This window comes from Electrona antarctica (assembly GCF_951216825.1).
Source record: "Electrona antarctica genome assembly, chromosome: 24".
In the NCBI taxonomy this organism is placed as follows: Eukaryota; Metazoa; Chordata; class Actinopteri; order Myctophiformes; family Myctophidae; genus Electrona; species Electrona antarctica.
Genome location: NC_136803.1, coordinates 21,665,276 through 21,691,264, shown reverse-complemented (window position 1 = coordinate 21,691,264; position 25,989 = coordinate 21,665,276). Strand labels below are relative to the sequence as shown.

Sequence of the window (25,989 nt, the reverse complement as noted above, 5' to 3'; positions counted from 1 at the left end):
TTTTCACGCAGTAGCTTGTTGCGTTGAGGTCAGCCATTGTTGTTTTGAAAGTATGAAAGCATGAAATGTTACGTCGCCATATATACACATGAACCAATCAGAGGCTGCTTTTCGCTGTTGAAACGCACTGATTGGGCCCCGGTCATTTTCTGCATTTCTCCAGCTTCCACATACTCTCTGCCAATGGGGCCGACCCCAGACTCATACTCTCTGCCAATGGGGCCGACCCCAGACTCCCTCTCTGCCAATGGGGCCGACCCCAGACTCATACTCTCTGCCAATGGGACCGACCCCAGACTCATACTCTCTGCCAATGGGACCGACCCCAGACTCATACTCTCTGCCAATGGGACCGACCTCAGACTCATACTCTGCCAATGGGACCGACCCCAGACTCATACTCTCTGCCTATGGGACTGACCCCAGACTCACCCTCTCTGCCAATGGGACCGACCCCAGACCCATACGCGGGGAGGAATCTTCATGGAATACCCGCTATGAGGCTGTGCCAAGCCAGGCTAAACATATTTCCAACCCTGTGAGGATAATTATAACAACAACATATATCAGGCACATGGAAATTAAAGATTTGATCCCCTGTTTATTATACTAGCGGCAGGTAAACATTTTTTAATGAGGATGCTTTTTTTTGTCCCCGCTATCCTCTCATGGGTGAAGAGACTGCGGACACTGCCGTTCTTTTTTGTTGTTGTTGTTGTTTAGTTTGGTCCATTGTCGTTTTTAAGTCGAATGATCAACAAGTTGTGTCGGCGCATCCGTGCAAAAGGCTATTGTGTACTTCCACCAGAGTAATAGTAGTAAGAGAGTGGCGACACTATAGCGTTGACTCCCATTGTAAAAATGGAATGCGGAAGTGCTCATTCTATCTCAATGGGATAGTTCCAGCCATATAGGAGCAATGTTTGGAACTATAGCCCATATAGGCACCCGCTTTGTCTCAATGGGATAGTTCCAAAGTTTGGCTATAGTTCCAATGTTTGGAACTATAGCCCATAGGCACCCGCTTTGTATCAATGGGATAGTTCCAATGTTTGGCTATAGTTCCAATGTTTGGAACTATAGCCATAGGCACCCGCATTGCGGCAAGATCAAAGCGTGTCGCTACTCTCCTACTCTACACTCTGACTTCCACAGTATGTGTGGTCTGGTCTGGTCTGGTCCTGGTCTGCGGGGGGGTCCTCGCGCCATCCTGTGCCCATCCTTCTTCTCTCCCTCCAGGCTGCGCCGCCCGGCCCGGCCGCCCACCCTAGGACATCACTCCGAATACTGGGTTGTGGCGGCAGATGCTCGGGCCGATCTCTTCATAGTCTTTCTTGGTGTGGCACACTTGGTAGAATTCAGGCTGGAGAGAACATAGATATGAACATCAACTTTTTTTGGAAGTATAAAAAGGGCCTTGCAAACGTGAAGCGAGGAACGCAGGCGTTGTTGCCTGGATCAACACAGGTCTCCTCCAGGTCTGCTCAAGAGGGGCGCAACAACGCAAGCGTAAAAAAAAGCGTGTGCACGTAACGAGCACGCGCGGCAAAAAAAATCATGGGACCGCGCTCGTTGTCGCACCGCGACTTCTCAGAGCAAAAACGCAGGTCTCATTGAAAATGAACTATAGGCGTGTTATATCGCTCCCCGTTTGCAAGGCTCTTTAGGCAGTGGTTTTCAGTGCTTGCACAACTGCTTTTTGCCAGGTGAAACATGGACTAATTTCGCTCGGGTTGGCATTGACGACCGACCTAGTCATGATTGACTGCCACGAGTCTGAACCCATACACGCCACCTAAGCCAATGTGGAGGGAGTGCCTTCTAAGGCCTGAGACGACGCACCACTGCAGAAGTACTAACCCAGACTCTGCAACGCCGCAGTAAAACCCCAGAGTAAAACTCTATGGCCGCAGCAGCAGCAGCAGGGCCAAGTGACAACAGCGGCTAATGTTATGAGCTAACTGGAGCTACAGAACAAAAACAGTGACTGGACCAACAAAAGAACGTTGGAAACGAACGCAAACAACGGCCGGGAGGTTTGTCCAGAGAGCGCTTGTTTCAGCTGGCCGTTAACACAATCAGTGCCGGGATTTCTTTCAAAATAGAAGCTCGGGGTGCTGGCCGCTTTTACTCTGTAAAGCCCCCCCCCCCTTCCGTTCCGGACAAAAATCTGCCAATCCCTAGATTAGCAGATACGAGGGATTCTTTCTGCAACGGTAAACAGGGAAGTGAACGGGACCGTGGATGTGCGAAGAGCAAGGAGTATGGTGGCCTTGGAGGCAAACAAAAAAACAATATTTTTCTCTCGTTTGATATCAATGAAATGTATCAATGAATGCCCGTCGGTTGGATTAGTTATGACGTCACCCACACATCGTACGGTCTGAATGTGTTAATGATACACGCGTCATTCTTGTGGACACCACCATAGTACTAGTACAGAATAACAGGGCAGAAGCAGAAGGTTCGTTTTGCTACTCACCAGTGTTGTTTTTGGCAGCACATTTTGATTTTAGTTTTAGTCATAGTCTCTTGAATAGTTTTCAGTTAGTTTTAGTCACATTTTAATCACTTGGAATGTTTTAGTGTTAGTCTAGTTTTAGTCGACTAAACATCATAAGATTTTAGTCGACTAAATCTACAGTTGATTTACGGTAGTCGAACAAAATGTATGTTGGCGGGCCTTGATTCCGTCGTAACGACTGAATATAGTGGATCTCTTGTCCACTAGTCCCTTCCTAACATTTTAGTCTAGTTTTTATTTGTTGACGAAATTGTCAGTATATTTAGTCTTAGTTTTAGTCACCATAGCTTTGTTTTCATTTAGTTTCCGTCAGTGAAAAAAGGTAGTCAACATTACAAAATTTTCGTCTTAGTTTTAGTCGACGAAATCAACACTGCTACTCACGGTGGAAGCCAGCATGGATCCTCCAAACCACACAGCATATCTCTGCATGTGATGGGTGATGACCTGCACGTCGATGGGCTTGGGCTGAAAACACAGCACACAGAACATTGTTTTGGCAGGGCACGGTGGCACAGTTGGTAGTGCCGTCGCCTCACAGCCACAGGGGATGCTGTGGCCACTGTGGGGGCGTGTTCCCTCCTCCAATCAGTGCCCATACCCGATGCGGGGTTGGCGAAAAGGCATTTCTGTGTGGAGTTTGCATGTTCTCTCCGTGTCCCCTAGGGTAGGTACCCTCATTAAAAAAACATGCAGTAATCCTGGGAACTGGTCGGAAATTCGTAACAACGTGTTCCTTCCACGCGCTACGTCCGTCCGGGGAAACTCCCCCCTGTCAGGTGTAAAGAAGAAGCAGCTTGGACTCCTCATGCATAGAAGGAAGCATGAGGTCAGTCCGCTGCCGCCCCAGGTTGGCAGAGGAAGTTTAAGTGCCCAGGATTACATTAGATAATTGACACTGGGTGAAAAAAATGGGTTGCAAAATTGTGGGATAAAATTAAGAGAAGTTAGAAAATAATAAGGAGTGGTGGAAAAAGGACTACATTTCCTGACTTCGTAGATCTGCTATTTTTCAATAGCTAAGGTATAACATAACACCTAAAACACCAAAAGGGGTTCCCGCCCAGAATGGGTTTTTAATAATCCATGAGCTCTGCATGCATCTTACCGTTAACTTGCCTCCGCTCAGCTCCTCGCTGAGTTTCAGTCGTCCGTCCACCGTCCTCTTCAGGTCTCTCTGCAGACGTCGACCAAAGTCCCTGAACATGGTGGAGCCGCCGGACAGCACCACGTTCTGTCGGACAACGCAAACATCTTAACAACCAGTCAGCTTTGGTAGAAATGGGACTCCTTTTTTTTGTTTTTGCACTCTGACTTAACAACTTGAATACAGGGGTTAAAGCAAAAATAAATTAGATAAAGTGCCCCTCGGGGCACAGGTCTCCGCTATAAAAGGCCAATGTGTAAAGGGTGCCATTTCTTCTTACGCCTTGGATGGCAATTGGATGATTTGAGGCATTTTGTTCCAAAAATGTGTTTTGTAAAACTCCATCTGTTGGTGGCGCTATAACAGGCCAATGTGAAAAGGGTGGGATATATTACTCAGCCTAGTAGGAAAGCTCGCGACGCGTTGTAGATCGGCTATTTTCAGCAAGTATAAAATCAGCCATTACGACGACATCAAGGCCCGCCAAAACACATTTTAGTCAACTAAATCACCTGTAGATTTAGTCGACTAAAATCTTATGATATTTAGTCGATTAAAACTAGACTAACACTAAAACATTCTGGGTGACTAAAATGTGACTAAAACTAAGTGAAAACTATTCAAGAGACTATAATGACACTGCTACTAGGTCTTGTTGTATAGTGTTACCTTGTACAGTGGACGTCTGACATCAATAGGACAGTTCTGGATCACCTCGTCCACCACCTCAGAGATGGGCTGGGTGAAGTCTGGGTTGGCAAACTGGACAAAAGAAACACACACAATTATTGTTTAATGACCTGGCTCCAAAACAGCATATCCACTACCTGAGATAAAATCACCAGCACTTTTTCGCTCGCTCTTACGTCCGGATACCATCCCCCCCATTCCCCCTTATTTTGATTCGGCGTTAGGAACCCGCTGCGACTGCATGCCCTTGCCGACGTCGACCCCCCCAGGCAGGGCATGTGACAAATGGTGAAAGCTACACCGGAATCAACATAGAGTAAATCAGGGTTCCCCAATAGGCGGAGCGCCCCCTTGTGGCCCATGGAAGAATTACAAAAAGAAAAAAAAAGTTTTTAGTTTTGTTTTGGGGGGGGTGTCCCAGATATAAATGGCATTAAATGGGGGTCAGTAGCCTATGCATGTCAAACTGGGCACCCCCTCAAGGACCACTGGTGGTCCCCGGACCACTGGTTGAGAACAGTTTTTAATTAATTAATGACAAAATAAAAAAACAGCGTTCAGACTCGGCCCCCAGCCTGGTTCCCTAGTCAAAATATGGCCCTTGAGGAAAATTAATTGGGGAACCCTGGAGTAAATCCTGAGATTAAGACAGAGTATATAATGCTGAGCTGGATCGAGACCGCAAAGATAACATCTCTCTCTTCAGGGCAGAGAGAGATGGGTTGGTATGCCGTCAATGTTGGTTTTGTTTTGTTATGGATGTTGTTGCTGTTTTTTGTTGTTTTTTTGTGTACTATGTTCCTTGTATGAAAAAAAACCTAATAAAAAAAACATTATAAAAAATGTAAAAAGTAAATGTGGTGCACCTCTGGGTGGACGAAGATCTCGGGTCCCAGGAAGCGCTCGTAGCCCACGTCGATGCTGGACTACCTTCTTACCTCGGAGTGGAAGATCTCGGGTCCCAGGAAGCGCTCGTAGCCCACGTCGATGCTGGACTACCTTCTTACCTCGGAGTGGAAGATCTCGGGTCCCAGGAAGCGCTCGTAGCCCACGTCGATGCTGGACTACCTTCTTACCTCGGAGTGGAAGATCTCGGGTCCCAGGAAGCGCTCGTAGCCCACGTCGATGCTGAACTACCTTCTTACCTCTGGGTGGAAGAAGATCTCGGGTCCCAGGAAGCGCTCGTAGCCCACGTCGATGCTGAACTACCTTCTTACCTCTGGGTGGAAGAAGATCTCGGGTCCCAGGAAGCGCTCGTAGCCCACATCGATGCTGAACTACCTTCTTACCTCGGGGTGGAAGAAGATCTCGGGTCCCAGGAAGCGCTCGTAGCCCACATCGATGCTGAACTACCTTCTTACCTCGGGGTGGAAGAAGATCTCGGGTCCCAGGAAGCGCTCGTAGCCCACGTCGATGGTAAACTCCTTCTTGCTGACGGCGTTGACACCCGTGTACTGTTTGATCCACTTGGAGCCGTCCGTGTCGTACTTGCTGAACTCCTTCACCAGGTCGGGACACACGTAGCTGAAGCGCTCCTGAAAGAAAAAAAACTCGGTGTTTGCATGTTCTCCCCGTGTCCCCTAGGGTAGGTACCCTCACAAAAAACATGCAGTAATCCTGGTCATGCCTCCCCCTGGCCAGCCGGGGCGCCTGATGGAGGGGAAAGGAACTGGTCGGAATAACGTGTTCCTTCCAAGCGCTACGTCCGGCTGGGGAAACTCTCCCCTGTCAGGTGAAAAGAAGCAGCTGGACTCATGCATAGAAGGAAGCATGAGGTCAGTCCGCTGCCCACCCAGGTTGGCAGAGGAAGTGTAGCGCCCAGGATTACATTAGATAATTGACACTGGGTGAAAAAATGGGTTGCAAAATCGTGGGATAAAAATTATTTTAAAAAAAAAGAAAAGAAAAAACACACCAAGGAAACGCCGCGTTTGTGTCAGTGTTGATTTCGCCGACTAATACTGTGACAAAAAAATGTTGGTTGACGAAGTCTAAATGGAAACTAAATGAAAACTAAGCTATGATGACTAAAACTAAGGTAAATATATTGACAATTTCATCAACAAATTAAAAACTAAACACTGTACACAAATGCATCTTTGAAGTTGAACATAGAGTCGCATTTTCTTCTCCTAAAGTTTCACTTTTATAATAAGGCAACCGTGTACATTCTAATTTATCTATTGGGTATAACTAAAAAGTAAAAATACATGGCATGGATGCACCTGGGACGTATCCTCAGTGATGTATCATGAGGTCAACGGGGTTTCACCTGGGACGTATCCTCAGTGATGTATCATGAGGTCAACGGGGTTTCACCTGGGACGTATCCTCAGTGATGTATCCTGAGGTCAACAGGGTTTCGGGTCTACCAACATCATATATAAATATATATATATATATTCATTTGAACAAAGACTACTGGAAAAACACATTAAGGGGAGGTACAGCAACAGATTCTTACAAGATGTCCTTGATTACAGAAAAATCACCAAGACTTCCAACTATCACATACAGTGGTAGTGACATTGTTGCTTTACTGCGCTCTGGTGGCCAGTCAGAGAAATGCATGCACAAGGAAGCATGCACTGCATTTATTATTATTTTTTATTATTTGATTTGATTTATTTAGAAAAGCAATTATAAAAAATATAATCAGCGTCAGAGATTCAAGGATTTCACAGGAAAGTCTGAAGACGTATTTCCACTGAGGTCCTCTCACACTGAACGGAACAATACCTTAACTAGATAAAGTGCCCCTCGGGGCACAGGTCTCCACCAGGGCTGCAGGTCAGGTTGTCGCCTCCTGGTGGCGCTATAATAGGCCAATGTGAAAAGGGTGGGATATATTCCTCAGCCTAGTAGGAAAGTCTGTGAAAGATTTCACGTAAATTGCACGCTGCGTTCATGATTTAAGGCTATTTGTTAAAAACGGGCCAATCCTGCAAACTTTGAAAGCCAATGTTAGCCAATTAGGATGGAATATGAAACGCAGCGCGACACGTTGTGAGCTTGTAGATCAGCTATTTTCAGCAAATTGTAGTCATTACGACGCCATCAAGGCCCGCCAAAATACATTTTACTAAATATAAGATTTTAGTCGACTAAATCTACAGTTGATTTAGTCGACTAAAATCTTATGATATTTAGTAGACTAAAACTAGACTAAACACTAAAAACATTCCAGGTGACTAAAATGTGACAAAAACTAAATGAAACTGACTAGACTGGAACTCACCTATGGTTTTTATGGCATAGGCAGCTCCCGGCAGGATCCGCCGGGAGAAACTAGGCGCAGCTGCTGGACATGAGACTAATTAATTAGAGCGACAGAGAGAGAATGTGTATGTGTGTGTACGTGTGTGCGTCAATTTAACAAAGGACAATCAGAAATCAGCAGAGAGTGAGCAACGTTTGCGCAACTGTATGCCGGAGTGAAGTGGACTCGGCCCCAGACTTTTTTGTTCTCCCTGGAAATAAAAACGTCTGGGTTTCCGAGGCTACACTGTGACTGACCTTGACTATCTTGGCCGTCTCCAGGGACTGCTCCGGAGGTATGCCCACTTCTCTCTCCCTCAGCAGCTGTTGGATGAAGTAGGTGATGTCCCGCCCGGCGATGGGGATGTGTTTGATACAGCTGCCGATGACGTAGCCTTCTGCCTGCACGGAACAACACGCACATCATGTTATTATCCTTATTCACCGGAAGTAAGGCTACTGAAAGATCTCTCTCCTTATTGCCGGTATCATCCGGACATCAGTGATCATGTTATATCCTTATTCACCGGAAGTTGTTGTTGTTGTTGTTCATTTATTCACATGGAGTTCTGCATCAATTAGAACATTTAAACCGGCAAAGCATCCGTGTCGTTTTAAGATTTTTGCATTGGCTATAAATATTTACCACTGGAATGACGTGCGTGACGCCGTCCCCGCTGTCAATCACCGTGCCCGTCAGCGTCCTCTCGCCCACCTGTCTGGAAGTCCACGATGCGGCCAGCGCCAGGACGGCCTGAGGACGGAGGAGCAGCACATTTTTATTTTAGTTTTAGTCATTATAGTCTCTTGAATAGTTTATTTAGTTTTAGTCAGTGGAAAAAGGTAGTTGACGAACATTTTTCGTCTTAGTTTTAGTCGACGAAATCAACACTGCGAAGGAGGAACAACAACCTGGTTACAACCCCGTTTTGGGGGGTTTTGTTGACTACCTTTTTCCACTGACGAAAACTAAATGGAAACTAAGCTATGATGACTAAAACTAAGACTAAATATACTGACAATTTTCAACAAATAAAAACTAGACTAAAATGTTAGGAAGGGACTAGTGGACAAGAGATCCAGTATAAGTCATTTTAGATCGGCTATTTTCAGCAAGTGTCAAATCGGTCATTACGACGGCACCAATGCCCGCCAAAATAAATTTTAGTCGACTAAATAAACTGTAGATTAGACTAAAATCTTGTGATATTTAGTCGACTAAAACTAGACTAACAATAAAACACTCCAGGCGACTAAAATGTGACTAAAACTAAATGAAAACTATTCAAAAGACTGACTAAAACTCGCTGTCAAATCAACACTGGGCAAAACATGAGTACTCATGTATTGACTTGTGCTTTCGTGCATACTGTTAATAAAACTGTCAATCAATTAATCAGTCCGGCAACCGGGGGTGTGGAGTGGGTTTTCAAGATTTTCATATTTTTATTATGCTTTATGTAGCATGTGACTTGTCAAACCAGGGGGTTTTCATGATTCTGAAAGAATCCATTCCAACATTCTAAATTTGGCCACAGCCACTTGCCCACATGTGACCAAACGTGCCGACCTCATCACATTTGTGATGACAGCTATGGCCGTTTTAAGCCCAAGGAGTTGTTTTAGAGGTGTGACTCAGCATCCAAGTTATACTTGGACTGCGTGTGGGTGTCCCAAAAACGTTCGGTGTGCAACACCCATGCACAAAAAAGTACAAAAAAGTACAATACTTTAGCTATTGAAAAATAGCAGATGTACAAGCTCATAGCGTGGCACCGCATGCCGCACTACGAGCTTGTAGGTCTGCTATTTTTGAACAATCGTGAAAATGTGGCAAAAATCTTTGAATATATATTATTTCAGAGCGAACGCTTTTAACTCAAATCTTTGCTTTTGAGGGGTTCCTGAAACAACATATTTTCAGATGGGGGTCGGTGGCCAATTAAATAAAACTGTTATAATTGTTATAATTCTTGTTATAATTCCGACGTCAGGCCTAAATGGGTTAAATGTTATGGCGTTGCAATGGTTGAGACTTACCTGAACAGCGATGTATAAACCTGGCACGTTGAAGGACTCGAACATGATCTCTGCCGTGTACTCTCTGTTCTCTGGTGTGTTGAGTGGAGGTTCTGTCTGGAGACACAAACAAGACCCATGAATGAACATGCACACACTGTAGGTAAACCCTGAACCCACGCACGCACGCACAAATTCGACACACACGTTCCACACCCCCACAGGGAGTGCAGTGCCCGGTATTGAGTCGGTTGTCAACAAACACCACAAAAGGCTCTGGTACAGACCGATACAGAGATCTCCATGTGGGACACAGACAGACAGTTAAAATGGGTGCTATGACAACAGGTATTGCATACTTTATAATTTTTATCCCACGATTTTGTAACCCATTTTTCACCCCTGTGTCAATTATCTAATGTGATCCTGGGCTCTACACACCCTCCGCCAACCTAGTCCCCATATGGGGGACATGGGGAGAGCAACAGACTTGAACTCATGCTTCCTTCATGCCTGAGTGTCCAAGTTGCTCCTTTACACCTGACAGGGGGGAGTTTCCCTGGTTGGACGTAGCACGTGGAAGGAACACGTTATTCCAACCAGTTCCTTTCCCCTCCATCAGGCGCATCGGCTGGCCAGGGGGAGGCAGTTTAGAGACCAGGATTACTGCATGTTTTTTGTGAGGGTACCTACCCTAGGGGACACGGGGAGAACATGCAAACTCCACACAGAAGGGCCCTTTCGCCAACCCCGATCTCCATATACAGTATGGGCACAAAAGGGACACGGGCAGATAGTTAAAACTGGTGCTATCACAAGTTGACAACGGGTATTATTAGGTTCCCAAGTTGCATCGTTGCACGTACAGGACAGGTGTAGTAATTGGAATAAAAACGGTGTTTAGCCTGCCTTACCAAGAGGAAGTAATGGTCTTCAGGTTCTGCCCGCAGATACTTGAAGATGACTTGCTCCATAAACCTCTCCATCAGATCCCAGTCCTCCACTATGCCGTGACGGATGGGCCACTGGGAAAGAGGAGAGAGGAAAGGAACATAGATTAGCGTTTTAGTGAAGCGCAGCTCAATCTAAAAACCCACGAGTATTGAGAGATCGGGTCAGGTAAGGTGCAGGACAAGCAGGCTATAAACATAGCTCTAGGGGCTCTCAACCTGGGGGTCACGGCCCCTCGGGGAGGGGGAGAATTATTTTGGGGGGTCCCCAGAATGTTTTGCAACTAAATGGCTGGAAAATGGAAATTAAGACTTTACAGTAGTACATAGTACATGCATAAACTTTCCCTAATGATTAAATCTGGTTTCAGTATTTATTTATGATGTATTTTCTCTATTATTAACTCCAAAAGACTCGATCGGTGATCTGCAATTTACCCGATCTGGAGAAACCGATCTTTTATATCATTTAAGTGGTATAAAATGTTCAGCAATGTCGCGCTGCTACGCATTGTGAGCTTGTAGATCGGCTATTTTCACCAATTGTAAAATGACTTATACTGGATCTCTTGTCTACTAGTCCCTTGCTAACAATTTAGCCTAGTTTTGTATTTGTTGACGAAATTGTCAGTATATTTAGTCTCAGTTTTAGTCATCATAGAAACTAGTTTTTATTTAGTTTTTATTTAGTTTCCATTTAGTTTTCGTCAGTGGAAAAAAGGTAGTCCACAAAAAAAAATCGTCTTAGTTTTAGTCGATGAAATGAGGTGTCAGTCAGTGTGTGTGTGTGTGTGTGTGTGTGTGTGTGTGTGTGTGTGTGTGTGTGTGTCTACCTTTGTTGCATACGAGGGTTTGTCGATGGCCTCGTCCCCGATGAAGAAGTCCAGGTCGTCCACTCCTTTCGTCACCCTCCGCTGGGCCTGGTCGCCCACCTTGGCAGACTCTTTGATTGCAATACCTGAAGAACAATTTACAAATTAGGCATTTAGCAGATGCCTTATTAAATATCTAAATGTAAATATGTGAACATGATGCTATATGGCCATTATTATACTCACATGATGGAATAATAAATTGTGGTTCCGTGTTTCCTGCATATCCAATCTTGGTGTACCTAAGGAACAAATGGGAATTCTTCAGTTAACTCTGGACGGGAACCCCTTTTGGTGCTTTTAGGCCTGACATCGAAATAAAAAAAAAAGTCTTCTAAATCATGACAGTTATCTGAAAAACCTATGTTTCTATATCAGTGGTTCTCAATATTTCATGTCAAGGACCCCAAACATTATATGTAATAGGCCGCCAACCACCATCTGAAAAAAATGTTATTCCAGGAACCCTTCAGAAGAAGCAAAGATTTGAGTTAAAAACGTTCACTCTGTAACAATTATATATTCTTAGATTTTAGATATAAGATTTGAGGCACATTTTCACGATTAAAATAAATAAATAGCAGACCTACAAGCTATGAGCTATGAGATTGTAGATCTGCTATTTTTCAATGGCTAAAGTATTTAGCTATTGAAAAAGTAGTTTTTTTTTGTTTTTGAAAGTGACTTGTTCTGACAAAGTCTTCGGCTAGCATCGATAATACATCCCAATTCAATTCAAATGAGCTTTATTGGCATGAGAAAACATATCTTTGCCAAAAGTGTCAAAATACAATAAACAGTTGAAAATGGGGGAAGTATATACAGTTGGAGGGTAAACAGAGCTATGTCACATTGTATCGTTAAATATACATGTTATACCTAGGGGTCCTTGAGGGAGTTCCAGGGGGTCCCCAACTAAATGGGGGACAGTAGCCTAATGCATGTCAAACTGGGGGTCCTTGAAATTAAACGGGTTGAGAATCACTGCTAGAGCCGTAAAAATCTTCTCTTATGGGGGTCCCTGGCATATCTTTTCAAATTAGTGTCAATTTGGGGGTCCATGATTGAAATATTTACAGTTTGCAGAATTACAGTACAGTTCAAGCACAACTCAATACAAAGACTGTTAACTGTGAGTGGACGACCAATAACGCATTACACTTGTTTACAAGAGGGTCCACCTTGTTCAATTCATCAAAGACATGAACAAGTTTGGGAACCACTGCCAGAGATTAGGCACACAGACAGACGTCACAATTTGCACTGCGGCGTAAACGTAAATGTAAACGGCGTTAAATTAAAAACTACGAGTGAACCCATTGAATTAAAAACAACCCCATTAAAGTGTTGTTAGCTTAGCACACAGGCTACATACATACAGTACTGTCTACTGTACATAACATACATTGCTAGACAGGGCGTTAACTCTCTGTTTGACAGCCGCCTGTGTGTGTGTGTGTGTGTGTGTGTGTGTGTGTGGTCAATGATGAATAATGCCGACGTGCTAACATGCTAATGCTAATGGTCACTTATTTACTGTCTTCTTACCCCGTGCCGCAGTCAACCACGCAAGCCGGCAAGCGACCAGCCATGCCTTATTATTGTTCTTATAATAATTCCTCTGCTTGGACAGAAAGAATAACTCCGTTTCTTTGAAGCAGAGGTCCTGTTTTTAAAGTGCTAATAATATACAGCCACAATGAGCAGCAGTCAGCAGTACACACCACAGTGTACAGCGTTATTATGGATGCCACCACAGTTCTAGCAAACCCCGCCCTCCGTGGGGGCGTTATTATGGATCCCACCATAGTTCTAGGCAAACTCCGCCCTCTCTAAGGGGGAGATGGATCATTAACGCTTCCGGGTTCTGTACAGTGTTGCCAGGTTGTGGAAGAGAAACAAGCAACCCATAGGTGACTCTATTTTCATTTCATTTCATATATATTTATTTCAATTTCATACATTTCATATTATGGTTTTACATGATTATATTCATTTATATTAATTTAACATATTCCATAAAACCTATGAGAACAAGCCCAAAAGAAGCGACTATAGGTTATAGGGGCTATATGAAAATAACTGATCTACAAGCTCACAACTATGTGAGTTTGATGGTTTCCTGTTTTTGGCTATGTTTTTGGCTATATAGAAGTGTATATACGTCTCTAAATAAATGTTATGATAATGGTGGACCCTATTGTAAACAAGTGTAACGCTTTGTGTCGTCCACAGTTAACAGTTTGGTATTGAGTTGTGCTTGAAATACTGTAAAAAGTACTGTATTTCTCCAATCTGTTAATAAATACTTCAATCAATCAAGCTAGCAACTTTACAGAAAGAAAATGAAGCCCAACGTCACTTATGATAAGCCGACATGGCAACAATGTTCTCAATCACTTCTTGCAGTCAGCGCAGGCACACCTGAACCTCCATGCGCGGCCAAAGGCCGCTGTCTGCCGGCGTCTCTTCTGGGTTTTTAGCAAGGTTAATTAAATAAGGTTAGGAAGCGAAGACCGTACGGTGGACTCCATGATGCTCTCTGGAAGGAAAAAAACATGCGCAATTGAGACCAAGGAAGCTGAACGCTTCAGCATGTAGCCCATTGCGCATGTTTCTTTCCTTCCAGGGAGCAACATGGAGTCCACCGTACGGTCTTCGCTTCCCGTCCTCTTTTAATAGTCCTACCAGTCCTACCTACCAGACAGGCTTGGCCGTTTTCTGTCGCCCAGCGTTTTCCGGGTTTTTAGAGAGCTGGTGGATGGAAAAGAAGCTCACCCACGCGGCTGAATGCTGCGACGGCCAGATTCCCGGAAAACGCTTGCCCCAGCGGCAGTCAGCCAAGCGTTTCCGGGAATCTGGCCGACGTGGGTGGAGCTTCATTTCCATCCACCAGCTGTCTAAAAACCCGGAAGAGACGCCGGCAGACAGCGGTTTTGTCCGCGCATGGAATCCTAGGTGTGCTTACACCCAGAGCAAGCAATGCGAAATCGTCATAATATTTTGTAAAAAAATACATATTTAGCCCCATGCTCGAATGCCCCCACCCGTCAAAAACAGCTAAAATCCCTAAAACGAAAGATAGCAGCAAATGAAAAAAAATTAACACTCATCTTTTACTTTCTCTAATAACAACCTAAAACATGAACCTTGGTTGAAAAAAACTAAAGTTGTCCTTTATCTCTTGAGAGCATAAAATGTATGAGCATAAAATTCATTTTACGCTCTCAAGAGTTAAATTATTGTTAAACATCTGCATTAGGCAATTTACAAGCAGTCTACACAATAAGAGAATGTTGAAGGATTGCTATTTTGATCAACATTTGCCTGTTACCTCTCCTATATGTACCACATCAATAGGCCTACAGCATGGAATTGTGGACAAAATCTTTGAGGTTCAATTTAGGCTCAATCTCATCAAATAAATGGTGGTCCGTGGCTCAAATGCCGAATAAATAATGGACCTTGACATGAAAAGGTATAGAGATCAATCATGATTAAATCACAAAATAGTCTCATTAAGCCATTGATTTGGTATTTTGGTGAAGTCATTTGTGAATAGTGTTTTAATTCAGCGAAAATTTAAATCTCTAGATAGGTGTAGTATTACAGTGCAATATACAGGCTTCACGTGTCACCACTTTTTACCACTAGAGGGCCTCAGGGACCATCAGTTATACTGCAGAATATGGAGAAGCACTGGTTCACCCTTACACAATGAAAACAATTCCATAAAACATATATTGAAGTATAGGCCTATACAGCAATACATGGCAACTTGAGCTACTCTTTAATATTTCATCATGACCTTTCACACAAAAAAGGAAACATCGATATTATAGAGGGGCAAAATTGGTGAAAAACGTATTATTTTAAAAATATTCATTAAAAGAAAAGAAAAAAAAGATAGAAGTTAAATTGGGAAATTCTCCTTTGGTCCACCCTGGTCCAGTGAAGAAGAAAATAGAAAAAGTCAATTGTTCTCTATCACACAAAACACTGGTGAAATTCACCCGAACACACCTGCCTGTAAAGAAAAAAAAATCACACCGTGTGAACTGAGTGGTGTAAGGTCTTATATAGCCTGATCAGCTGTGGTCTGACGTAATGTCTGACGTAAGGAAATCACACCCGTGTGAACTGGATGACCATAGCAACCATGCTCATTTTTCGGTACGAACAGACACGTAAACTAACAATGATGAAATCACACCCGTGTGAACTGGATGACCATAGCAACCATGCTCATTTTTGAGTGGTGTAAACCACTCCTAAAAAAAAAAAATGAGCATGGTTGATGCTGATTGGTTGATGCTGATTTCATTACGTCAGACATTACGTCAGACCACAGCTGATCAGGCTATATAAGACCTTACACCACTCAGTTCACACAGGTGTGATTTTTTTTGGTACGGACAGACACGTAAACGGACAGACACGTAAACTAACAAAGCCAGTTGTAGGAGTGGTTTACACCACTCAATTACACCACTCAATAACAAAGCCAGTTGTAGGAGTGGTTTACACCACTCAACAAGTGGGCACCCAGGATTGGAACTCGGGCTTCCCGCGTGAAAGTCCAACATCTTAACCACTAGACCAAAGGGATATCCCCATGGACTGGGGGAGATATTAGACCTTTGAGGCCATCAGGCAGGGGCTCTGAGCCACTGCTACATGGGCAGGGAAACAAACCTACCTTCTATGATGTCACTGAGCATCATGAAAATACTGAAAGGCCCACCCACCTCAGACATTAGCAACATTATGAAAATCACAAAAACATAATCGTCTAATCGTGTTCTAGGGTTAAATTAGTATATAATTTATTTATCGGTTCAAACAATGTGACTTTGGTCTTAATCGACCCATACAGTATGTGTATTTAGACAAAGCAGGGACGTGCAGAGAGTGTTAGAGAGGCAGGGGCTGAACTCCTGTTAAGAGGGCACTTTTGGACAAAAATAGCTTAAATAGCAGATCTACAAGCTCACAACGCGTCACGCTGCGACGTGTTGTGAGCTTGTAGATCAGCTATTTTCGGGGCACAGCCCAGCACTCTTTAGCTAGTGGAGATGTGGTGTAACGACATGGATTTCTAAACACATTTGTTCAATGCAAAATACCGTGTTCAAGTTCAGGAGACTTCAGAAAAAAAGCAATTCTCCTGAATGCTGCCTTCCGATATATGGCATGGAAAGGAGAGGAGGGCATTTGCATTTCTTTCACCATAAAAAGTAAACACTGCATTTGTGGTCTGGAAAGGGCAGTTGTTTTACAGACGGGTAAAAGGGCTGAAGCCCCTGTCCCCATTTTTAAAAGCCACTTACTTGCCGTTAATACATACAGGCCTTTACCTCCTTGGTAATGTAGGGCTTGTTGTTAGGGAAGTGGAGTCTTTTTTGGGACGACATTGTCCACACAGACGTTGATGTAGTCCGTTACTGTCTCTGTAGCCTCCAGATCATGAAAGATGCTCCAGTCCGTGCATATAGGAGACAGGTGGTCAGAGACTCCACACTGTCCTCTGACCACAGTTTTTGGACAGGCTTACTGGACTTTAAAGCAGATTTGTAAGTGGGCATGAGCTGGACAGTCGAGTGATCCGAGTTGGCAAGAGGAGGGAGAGCCATGGCTCTGTACTCATATTTGATGTTACCATAACATTTGTCTAACACATTTTTGTTCCTTGTACCACATTTTACATACTGGTGAAACCCAGGTAAGACTGGCTCCTATGTGTGCACGTCCCTGAGACAAAGCATCCTCCTTGATCACTCCTGCACCAAATCCCATTAATCTTTCTTAATCGGACTATGGGGGCAAATAATGTCACACTAACAAAATGTTATCCTACTAGAAATGCGCCACGTCTCTGTGTCTGCGTGCGTGCGTGCGTGCGTGTACAGTTGTAATGCACGTAACTCGAGAACCGTGTGCCCCACCGACTCACGCGTTCCACACCCCCGCAGGGAGTGCAGTGCGCAGAGACATGGTACGCAGAGACATGGTGCATAATTAAAAAGTAGATGTGGGACACAGACAGACAGTTAAAACAGGTGCTATGACAAGTTGACAACAGGTATTATTAGGTTCCAAAGTTGCATCGTTCTCAAGTAAGCCGGTGACACGTGCAGGTCTAGTACAGATTAATTCTCTGTTATCTCAGGGTTATTCCCTCTGGGGATAAGCCTATATAACATGTTTCACGACATTCAAGCTCTTGTTAAGTTTTTTTTCCACAGTCAGTGATATATATAGGCCAACAAGTTCATGTCCATTTCACTCCCACATTGTTGTAGCCTTTTTCTCTTTTTTTTTTCATTCACAATTTGGGTTTAATTGTGTCTGTTTATTTGTTCACTGACCTTGCAGACTGTGGAACGAATGCACTTTTTAACTGCACACAATTGGTTTCTGTATAGGGAGGGAATTGATTGATTGGATTTGCTTCAGTGAAATCCCTGTTAACTCAAGGTAGCATGAGGTGTGGGAAAACATATTAAGTATGCAAGCTGTTCACCGCTCCCTTCAGAATACAATGAAAGACCAAAACTTGAGCTGAAGTGAATATATATACCGGCGTATAGTGTGATAAATGTATTTATTTATTTGTTTATTACATGCACAGTTTATCCAAGGTTTGCACCGTTTACGTTTTAGGACATAATTGAGCCCCTACAGTGCTATGGGGCCTCCATATGCCTCGATCCTGTGAACAGTGCAAACACACCTCAAACCCTTCTTTCCTCCCACACAGAAGAAAAGATAATTTGCCATCCTCATTTCCGGCACAGCACTTGGCCCCCGCAGTAAACAACAAAAATAGATATGGTTCGAGACTGCACAAACACACACAGAGTCCCCCATCAACTAAGGTCTACTGCCAAAAAAGAAAAAAGCCCTGGCCTGATAAGACTGTTTGCGTGCACATCATTAGAGCTCAGCAGAGGTAGGTCTTATTATTTTTAATAATCTCCCTTTATTTTTTATTTCGCTGCAACTTAACCCATTCTCTACGGGAACCCCTTTTTGGTGTTTCAAGCATTATGTTATACTTTAACTGTTGAAAAATAGCAGTTCTACAAGCTTATAGATCTGCTATTTCTGAAAATGTGAAAATGTGGTGCAAATCTTTGAATATATATTCTTTCAGAGCGAACGTTTTAAACTCAAATCTTTGCTTCTGGGGGCTGCCTGGAACGACATATTTTCAGATGGGGGTCGGCGGCCAATTACATATAGTTTTTGGGGTCCTTGACATGAAATAGTTTGAGAACCACTGACACAGAAACATGGGTTTTTCAGAAAATATCGACCTCAGTCCAAAATGGGTTAAACCAACAGGAGATCTGTAGCCTGCACTTCCCCTCTCTGATGTTTAGTCCCTCTCTCTCTCTCCACTGTCCTAAACCGACCCCATCTGCCCCCCCGGGCGTGGTTTGTCTGTCTCTATAATGACGCTGTTTCACAGACCCAGCAGAGTCTTTACTCTTTACTGCTATAATAATAGTGCCAGGCTGCCAGACAATGTTTCAGGTGCAGTCGAGTGAACAGAACACACGCACGCACGCACGCACGCACGCACGCACGCACACGGCACGCCTGTGAGTGTGCTTTAACAGTAGGCTATATCAATGATTTTGAACCCAGTGTCTTCCAAGAATTAAATAAAGGTTGGTTGCTACTGGGACGTAAGTCAGGACTTACCCCGGCTGGGTCGCCTGAGTTCGAGAGACCCGAAACCCCGATGACCTTGGGATACATCACTGAGGATACGTCCCAGGTGCATCCATGCGATGTATTTTTTGTTATGGTTTATTTTATATTGTGTGGTGAGTACAGTATATAAGCATGTAGTTATTGTAGTATGTTCATTTGGTTTTGTTGTAAAGCGACTTTGTGAGTCTACCAAGAAAAGCGCTATAAAATTGTGATGTACTATTGTTGTTGTATAAGTACATACAAGTGTAGAGGCCTATCTGGCATTTCTCCAAGACATGAAAAAGCTATAACTAATAAACTGTAGAAGGATTATGTCTAATCTGTATTCCTCCTGGTCGCCCTGCGTCTCAGCTCAATCTGGCCAAGCCTTAATTGCGTGCTTTATAGAAGACTTATATCACCTTTCATTAAAACCAGAAGTGATAATGTTCCTTCCCCAGCTGGCTCGGTGCCACGCTGGAAATACAAACATGTTAAGGCTCCAGCAGGCAACTGTTTAGGCGTGTGCCTGCCCTGCACAACAGGAATTGCAATTCGCACTAAAAAAGCACGCACGCACGCACGCACGCACGCACGCACGCACGCACGCACGCACGCACGCACGCACGCACGCACGCACGCACGCACGCACGCACGCACGCACGCACGCACGCACACACACACACACACACACACACACACACACACACACACACACACACACACACACACACACACACACACACACACACACACACACGACAGGTGAATAATAGTGAATAGCAAAAATGTATCTTGGTAAGAATCCACACAGTCAGTGTAAACAATACGCTGTCTTCATCAGGGCATGTTCTGTACAAACATATATTTGCACAGAAATCTTTAAAGAGCATATTATTGGTTCACATAATGGCTGTGTCTCTTCAGGTCACATGTATGCTCAGATAATAATGTGCGTCAGGTGTGTCGTCATACATGTCCAGGTGCAGCAGTAATCTCCATGAGCTCTCAGTTAATTAAGACACAAGACAAGACAATTTACAAAAAATAATAAAGAGTAATGAAATTTAAAAAACGTAAAGAGATCAACTTTTAAATCAAAATTGTTTGTATATATGGTTGGTGGGCACTATGTTGACAAACGCACATTGACACAAGACAAGAGCCATACCACAGGCATGCACACACTGAAAGCAAACTTAAACTTGGTCACAATTATTGAAGAAGATCGACACTTACGTACAGTATATTCACTTAGAATGTGGTTGGATTGTCATTAAATACCCTATTTGTGCTCAATATAAGACTAAGTTGTTTTCGATACTCAGCAGGGACGTGCACACATAGACATCAAAGGGGCTTCAGCCCCTGCCCTTTTACCCGTTTGTAAAACAACTTCCCTTTCCAGACCACAAATGCAGCATTTACTATGGTGAAAGAACTGCAAATGCCACACCTTTCTATGCCAATGATTGCCATGCCGGAAGGCAGCATTCAGGGGAGTTGTTTTTTCCCCCCAAAGTCTCCTGAACTTGAACGCAGCATTTTGCATTGAACAAATTTGTTTAGAAATCCATGTCGTACACCGCATCTCCACTAGCTAAAGAGTGCTGGGTTGAGCCCCGAAAATAGCTGATCTACAAGCTCTCAATGCATCGCAGCGCGACGCGGTGTGAGTTTGTAGATCTGCTATTTTTGTCCAAAAGTGCCCCCTTACGGGATTTCAGCCCCTGCCCCTCTAACACTCTCAACAACAACATCCCTGGTACTCAGGGATGTTGTTGCACCCGAGTGGAATAGTAAGAGAGTGGCGACACGCTTCGATCTCGCCGCAAAGCGGGGTGCCTATGGGCTATATAGTTCCAAACATTGGAACTATCCCATCGAGATAGAATGAGCACTTCCGCATTCCACTGTTACAATGGGAGTCAACGCTAGTGCCGCCACTCTCATACTATTCCACTCGGGGGGAACCAAACAATCTAGTAATATAATGCTATCTCAAAATGGATTTGATTGCGGCAGACCACGCATAATTGCACAGAATAATCGACAGCTTTCTGATAAGGTCAAGTAATTGGAGAGTATAAGGTGTACTCAGGCGTGATGTGTAGCTAATTGTATATCTCAGATCACATGATTCCACTATTTTTCAGTAATAGTCTGGCTGTTTGAAAATTAAAGAATTCAAAAAAAGGCCAAGGCCATTTTCCAGATAGTACTGTATAGGCTACAACACAAAACACACGTACACACCAAAAGGTGGGATGTTATTTTCTTATAAGTGAAACCCCCAAATCACCCCCACCCCATGCACGGCCAAATGCCCATTAATCATCATCAGAGTTAACTTTGCTTACTTGGTACCTTGAAGCGAGGCCTACCAGAGGAAGGTTGTACGCCTCACTGTCACTGATGATGACGAGAGGCCATTTTGGAGTTTGGTGCAAGCAGTCACATGATCCCCCCAAGCCCCCAGCCCAGTGAGTCTCTCCAGTGTCGAAGCACTCGGCCCTAGTGGTTGGAGCGTGAACTGCAGGCAGACCCGTGGATTCATGTCGCGGAAACCCATGTGCAAATGCGGAAGTAGACCGTAATTCCGGGTGCTTCAAAACGCCACTGAGCAACTTCCACTGACATGAATAGCGGGGGGCGGGGCTATCGCTCCGGTTCAGTCTCTGTCCTTTTATTACTCTATGGATCCCTCCCATAAAAAATAATTGAACTTGGAGAAACCATTCTATTTCTATCAGGTTCATGGCAGAGTTTATTGGCATGAGCCTGTTATATATAATTTATTTACACAAAGGAAAGTTGTAAAAATATTTTTTACAACTTTCCTTTGTGTAAATAAATTATTGTTCCATCCTATGTGTTGCTAATTCATATTCTGTCGTAACAATTCCTCCTCCCGTTGTTTACGTTGTCTTTATTGACGTTGAGAGCAGAGAGGGAGAGTTTTCTTGCAACATTTTATTTGCGTCACAGATCAGCATAATACAATATATTACTCTTCACAGAAGACTGATCAAAAATAACTGTCATATAAAATCGCTGTGTGGCCCTGCTTTCTCTCCACAAGGAATCTTGTTTCTTCAAGACGAACAACATTCCACATCATGTCCATTGAATGACCATTGCTCTTCTTCTCTTATAGCGTTCTGATATCTTATTTATGCCTATCAAATAAACAGTGGTGGAAAAAGTACTCAATTGTTTTACTTAAGTAAAAGTACCAATACTGCAATTTAGAACTACTTTGTTACAAGTACGGAATTGAAAATGTACTTGAGTCAAAGTACAAAAGTATCAGCATCAAAATGTACTTAGAGTACTAAAAGTAAAAGTACTCATTGTGCAGAATGTGTACAAAATCTATTGAAAATAGCAGATCTACAAGCTCACAATGCGTCGCGTTGTGACGCATTGTGAGCTTGTAGATCGGCTATTTCCGAATGGCCGAAATGGGTTGAAGTGGTTAATATATGTTTTCTAATCAAAATCAAAATCTCCAAAGTAACTAGTAACTACATTTTTCAAATAATTGTAGTGGAGTAAAAGTACAACATTTTGGCTCTGAGATGTAGTGGAGTAGAAGTAAAAGTATTGGAAATTGGAAATACTCAAGTAAAGTACAAATACCTCAAAATTGTACTTAAGTAAAAGTACTTAGTAACTTTCCACCACTGAAAATAAATATGGGCTGCCTGTCTTCACTTTGCTGAATGTATAGCCTCAAGGTCTCGGCTCGATCTCCTGGCATTTTGACTTTACTTTAAACAACTCAGTACCTTTGTGCCTAGTATGACATTACAGGAAATCAATGTGCACTGCAATGCCTTAAAGCAGTGGTTCCCGAAGTGGGGCCGGGGACCCCTCAGGGGTTCCAGGGGGTCCCCACCCAGCTGAATGATAGTTTGGAACCAAATGGACTTTATGGGTCTGTAACTTTGAGAATGTACAAATGGATGGTTCCATTTGTAAAACTCTCAGAGTTAAATTAACATTGATTTTACAATATACATTGGGGTCTCTCAAGAGATGGAAATGCCATTAAATTGGGGTCCGTAGACTAATGCATGTCAAACTGGGGGTCCTTGAAATTAAATGGGTTGAGAATCGCTGCTAGGCCTCACTCAGACCTTTGCAGCATTGCTGCATGCTTGTTGTATGAATGCTGTGAGTGTCATGGCCGCCCCAATGCATTTCCAATGGAAGTCACATGGTTTGTAGTCCACATTTTGGACTACAAGCTGTTGTATGGCTTTCGGCTGTGTTTCGACTGCGCCCCTCCCCCTCATACAACACAAATGTTGTGTCAAACCATGTGACTCCCATTGGAAATGCATTGGGGCAAGCTGTGTCACACCCTTTGTATACAACAAGCATACAGCAATCTGTTGCGACCGTGTGAGTGAGGCCCTAGAGCCGTAAAAACCTTCTCTCATGGGGGTCCCTGGCATATCTTTGTCAATTTGGGGGTCCTTGACATGAAAACGTTGACATGTGTATTATAAATAGCTCTAAATATGGGGCATGATGGAAATAAATCTATGGTGGACAATTAATAAATAAATCTATGGCGGACAATTCAATATCAAGCAACAATAAACAACAAGGTATTATATACTGTAGGGAAGGCCTGCCCATAACTCACAATCTGGAGAGAAATCTAAGAAGAATAAAAAAGAACAATCAAGCAGATTAATGTCTGCCCCATTTAGTGCATGAAGTAACACTATACAATACGTTTCGTCTAAAGCGTTGGCTACATGCATTACCATTTATAACTAACTAGGGCATGATAATCGCCTTTCATTATTTTAATTTAAGATCAATTATGACTTCTTCCTTAAGGGAACATTTGAATATATTTGGCATCATCTACAGTACAAGCAATGCCCACGTTGAATTATGTTAATTGTTTTTCTTGTGATTGAAATGTTTTCCACAAGTCTAATATGCGATGCAAACCCCAAGCATTTATCTAAATGACGGAGCGGTTTAATTTTCACAATATATTACCTTGATCATCTTCTTAAAATACACTAGTTGGAAACTCTATACCGTCATATGCATACTGTACATCTGTCGCGCGAATTATCAAAACATTAGAAAGTAGGCTAGCCGGCGTTGTATCAGACTGTGAAAATATAATAATAAATAATAATAATAATAATAAAATGATTGAAAGAAATAATTAGTGTATTGTCTGCGCGTGCTGCTTGCTTATTTTATGGATATACATACTGTTTGTTGACTTTTACAACTTTGTCATGAGTAATTCAACAAAAAATACTCCCACAAATAAATTGCATTAATAAACAGTGCTGCCGGGCGGGTCTTTGCACAACCGCTCCGTCATTTAGATGTATGCAAACCCCAAGGGTTCACCGTATTGGCTGTTTTAAACTCGCACAAAAACAAAAGCTATGGGTCTCACTTTTAGAAAGGAAATAATAAGGTGCATTATTTGGAGAGCATTTAAATGTTCTTCATGAAATACTTCTGAAGTGCTGAGTCAATGCTCTCAACTAAGTGAACTTCATCTTCAAACTCATGCATAAAATCAAACTGGCCAACACAACCCACAGAACTCTATGCAAAACACACATCAGCATTTCCTATGTTTCCTGCCCTGAAACTAAGATTATGAGAGGAAGGATGAATCTAAACTCTCCATCACTGGGAGATAGCTTATAGCTATACGAGCTACTGCACGGCTTATCCTAAAACGCTGTTGAATGCTGGAAATCTTTATGTATGTACTGTACATTAGCCGCTAAAAAAATTCTACCCGCTAATGATTAGCGGGTAGAATTTATGAGGACATTTTTTTGCTTTTGTTTTAGGTCATTAACTGCCAACTATTATAGCTAGTCTCCCAGGCAGTGCAGCGATTTTTTTCAAATGCCTGTGAAACGGTGTTGATTTCGTCGACTAAAACCAAGACGAAAAATGTTCCGTCGACTATACCTTTTTCCACTGACGAAAACTAAATGGAAACTAAATGGAAACTAAGCTAGACTAAATGTACTGACAATTTTGTCAACAAATAGAAACTAGACTAAAATGTTAGGAAGGGGACTAGTGGATAAGAGATCCAGTATAAGTCATTTTGCACTTGGTTGTATGTTGAAAATAGACGATCTACAAGCTCCTTGTCCTTGTGGGCCCGCCAAAATACATTTTGTTCCGACTAAATCAACTGTAGATTTAGTCGACTAAAATCTTATGATATTTAGTCGACTAAAACTAGACTAACACCAAGAGTCCAAGACATTCCAGGTGACTATACAATGTGACTAAAACTAAATGAAAACTATTCCAAGAGACTGACTGAAACTAAAATCTAAATTTGCTGCCAAAAACAACACTGCTGTGAAAAGACACTGCATGGCACCTCACCGGCGTCTTATAATCCTAGAACGAAGCGGTCCGTTATCAGGTCCGTGTGTGACAGTGGAATACAGATAAAAGCAAAACATAAAAAAAATAGTGCTAGAGTTACTGCACTACACTCCCAAGTAAGCTACGATTCAGACTAAATACGGTATACAGTACATTACCACCTTCAGTGTTGAGCAGTGGCGTGCACAGATAGACACTAGGGGGTGCTAGAGCACACTGTACACTGTGTATACTGTACAGTATGTGGACCATGGTGACATTGATCAATTCTTGGTAAAAAGCTTCCAATATATTATTTAGGCCCCAAAATCTATAAATCTCACACTATTAAGTGGGAACCCCTTTTGGTGTTTACTCGGGTGCGCTATGAGCTTGTAGGTCTGCTATTTTTGAAAAATCGAAGAACGACTGACA

General features: G+C 43.0%; 1 protein-coding gene across 2 annotated transcripts; it reads right to left on the bottom strand.

The window, feature by feature from the left end:
* Window positions 1-1,011: 1,011 nt before the first annotated feature.
* LOC306917401 (actin-related protein 3) lies at window positions 1,012-21,536 on the bottom strand. 2 transcript variants are annotated; one of them, XM_079495625.1, is made up of 12 exons: window positions 21,525-21,536; window positions 11,647-11,702; window positions 11,422-11,546; window positions 10,553-10,663; window positions 9,660-9,755; window positions 8,266-8,373; window positions 7,878-8,021; window positions 5,723-5,896; window positions 4,341-4,433; window positions 3,633-3,758; window positions 2,909-2,992; window positions 1,012-1,363 (listed from the first exon to the last, which is right to left on the bottom strand). In XM_079495625.1, the coding sequence occupies exons 4-12, from the start codon at window positions 10,622-10,624 to the stop codon at window positions 1,268-1,270; spliced, it is 993 nt and encodes a 330-aa protein (XP_079351751.1). In that variant the 5' UTR covers window positions 10,625-10,663; window positions 11,422-11,546; window positions 11,647-11,702; window positions 21,525-21,536; the 3' UTR covers window positions 1,012-1,267. The 2 variants fall into 2 exon arrangements, with proteins under 2 accessions (XP_079351751.1, XP_079351750.1); XM_079495624.1 differs by lacking the exon at window positions 21,525-21,536 and adding an exon at window positions 13,009-13,179.
* Window positions 21,537-25,989: the final 4,453 nt, after the last annotated feature.

What these genes read in the sequence shown, in the direction of transcription:
- LOC306917401 (XM_079495624.1), bottom strand. Translation starts at nt 13,052, where the DNA reads ATGGCTGGTCGCTTGCCGGCTTGCGTGGTTGACTGCGGCACGGG. An exon ending in AGACGGCCAAGATAGTCAAG is followed by an intron (nt 5,897 to 7,877) that starts GTCAGTCACAGT and finishes TTTTTCTTTCAG; the next exon opens with GAGCGCTTCAGCTACGTGTG. An exon ending in TCAGACGTCCACTGTACAAG is followed by an intron (nt 3,759 to 4,340) that starts GTAACACTATAC and finishes GTTGTCCGACAG; the next exon opens with AACGTGGTGCTGTCCGGCGG.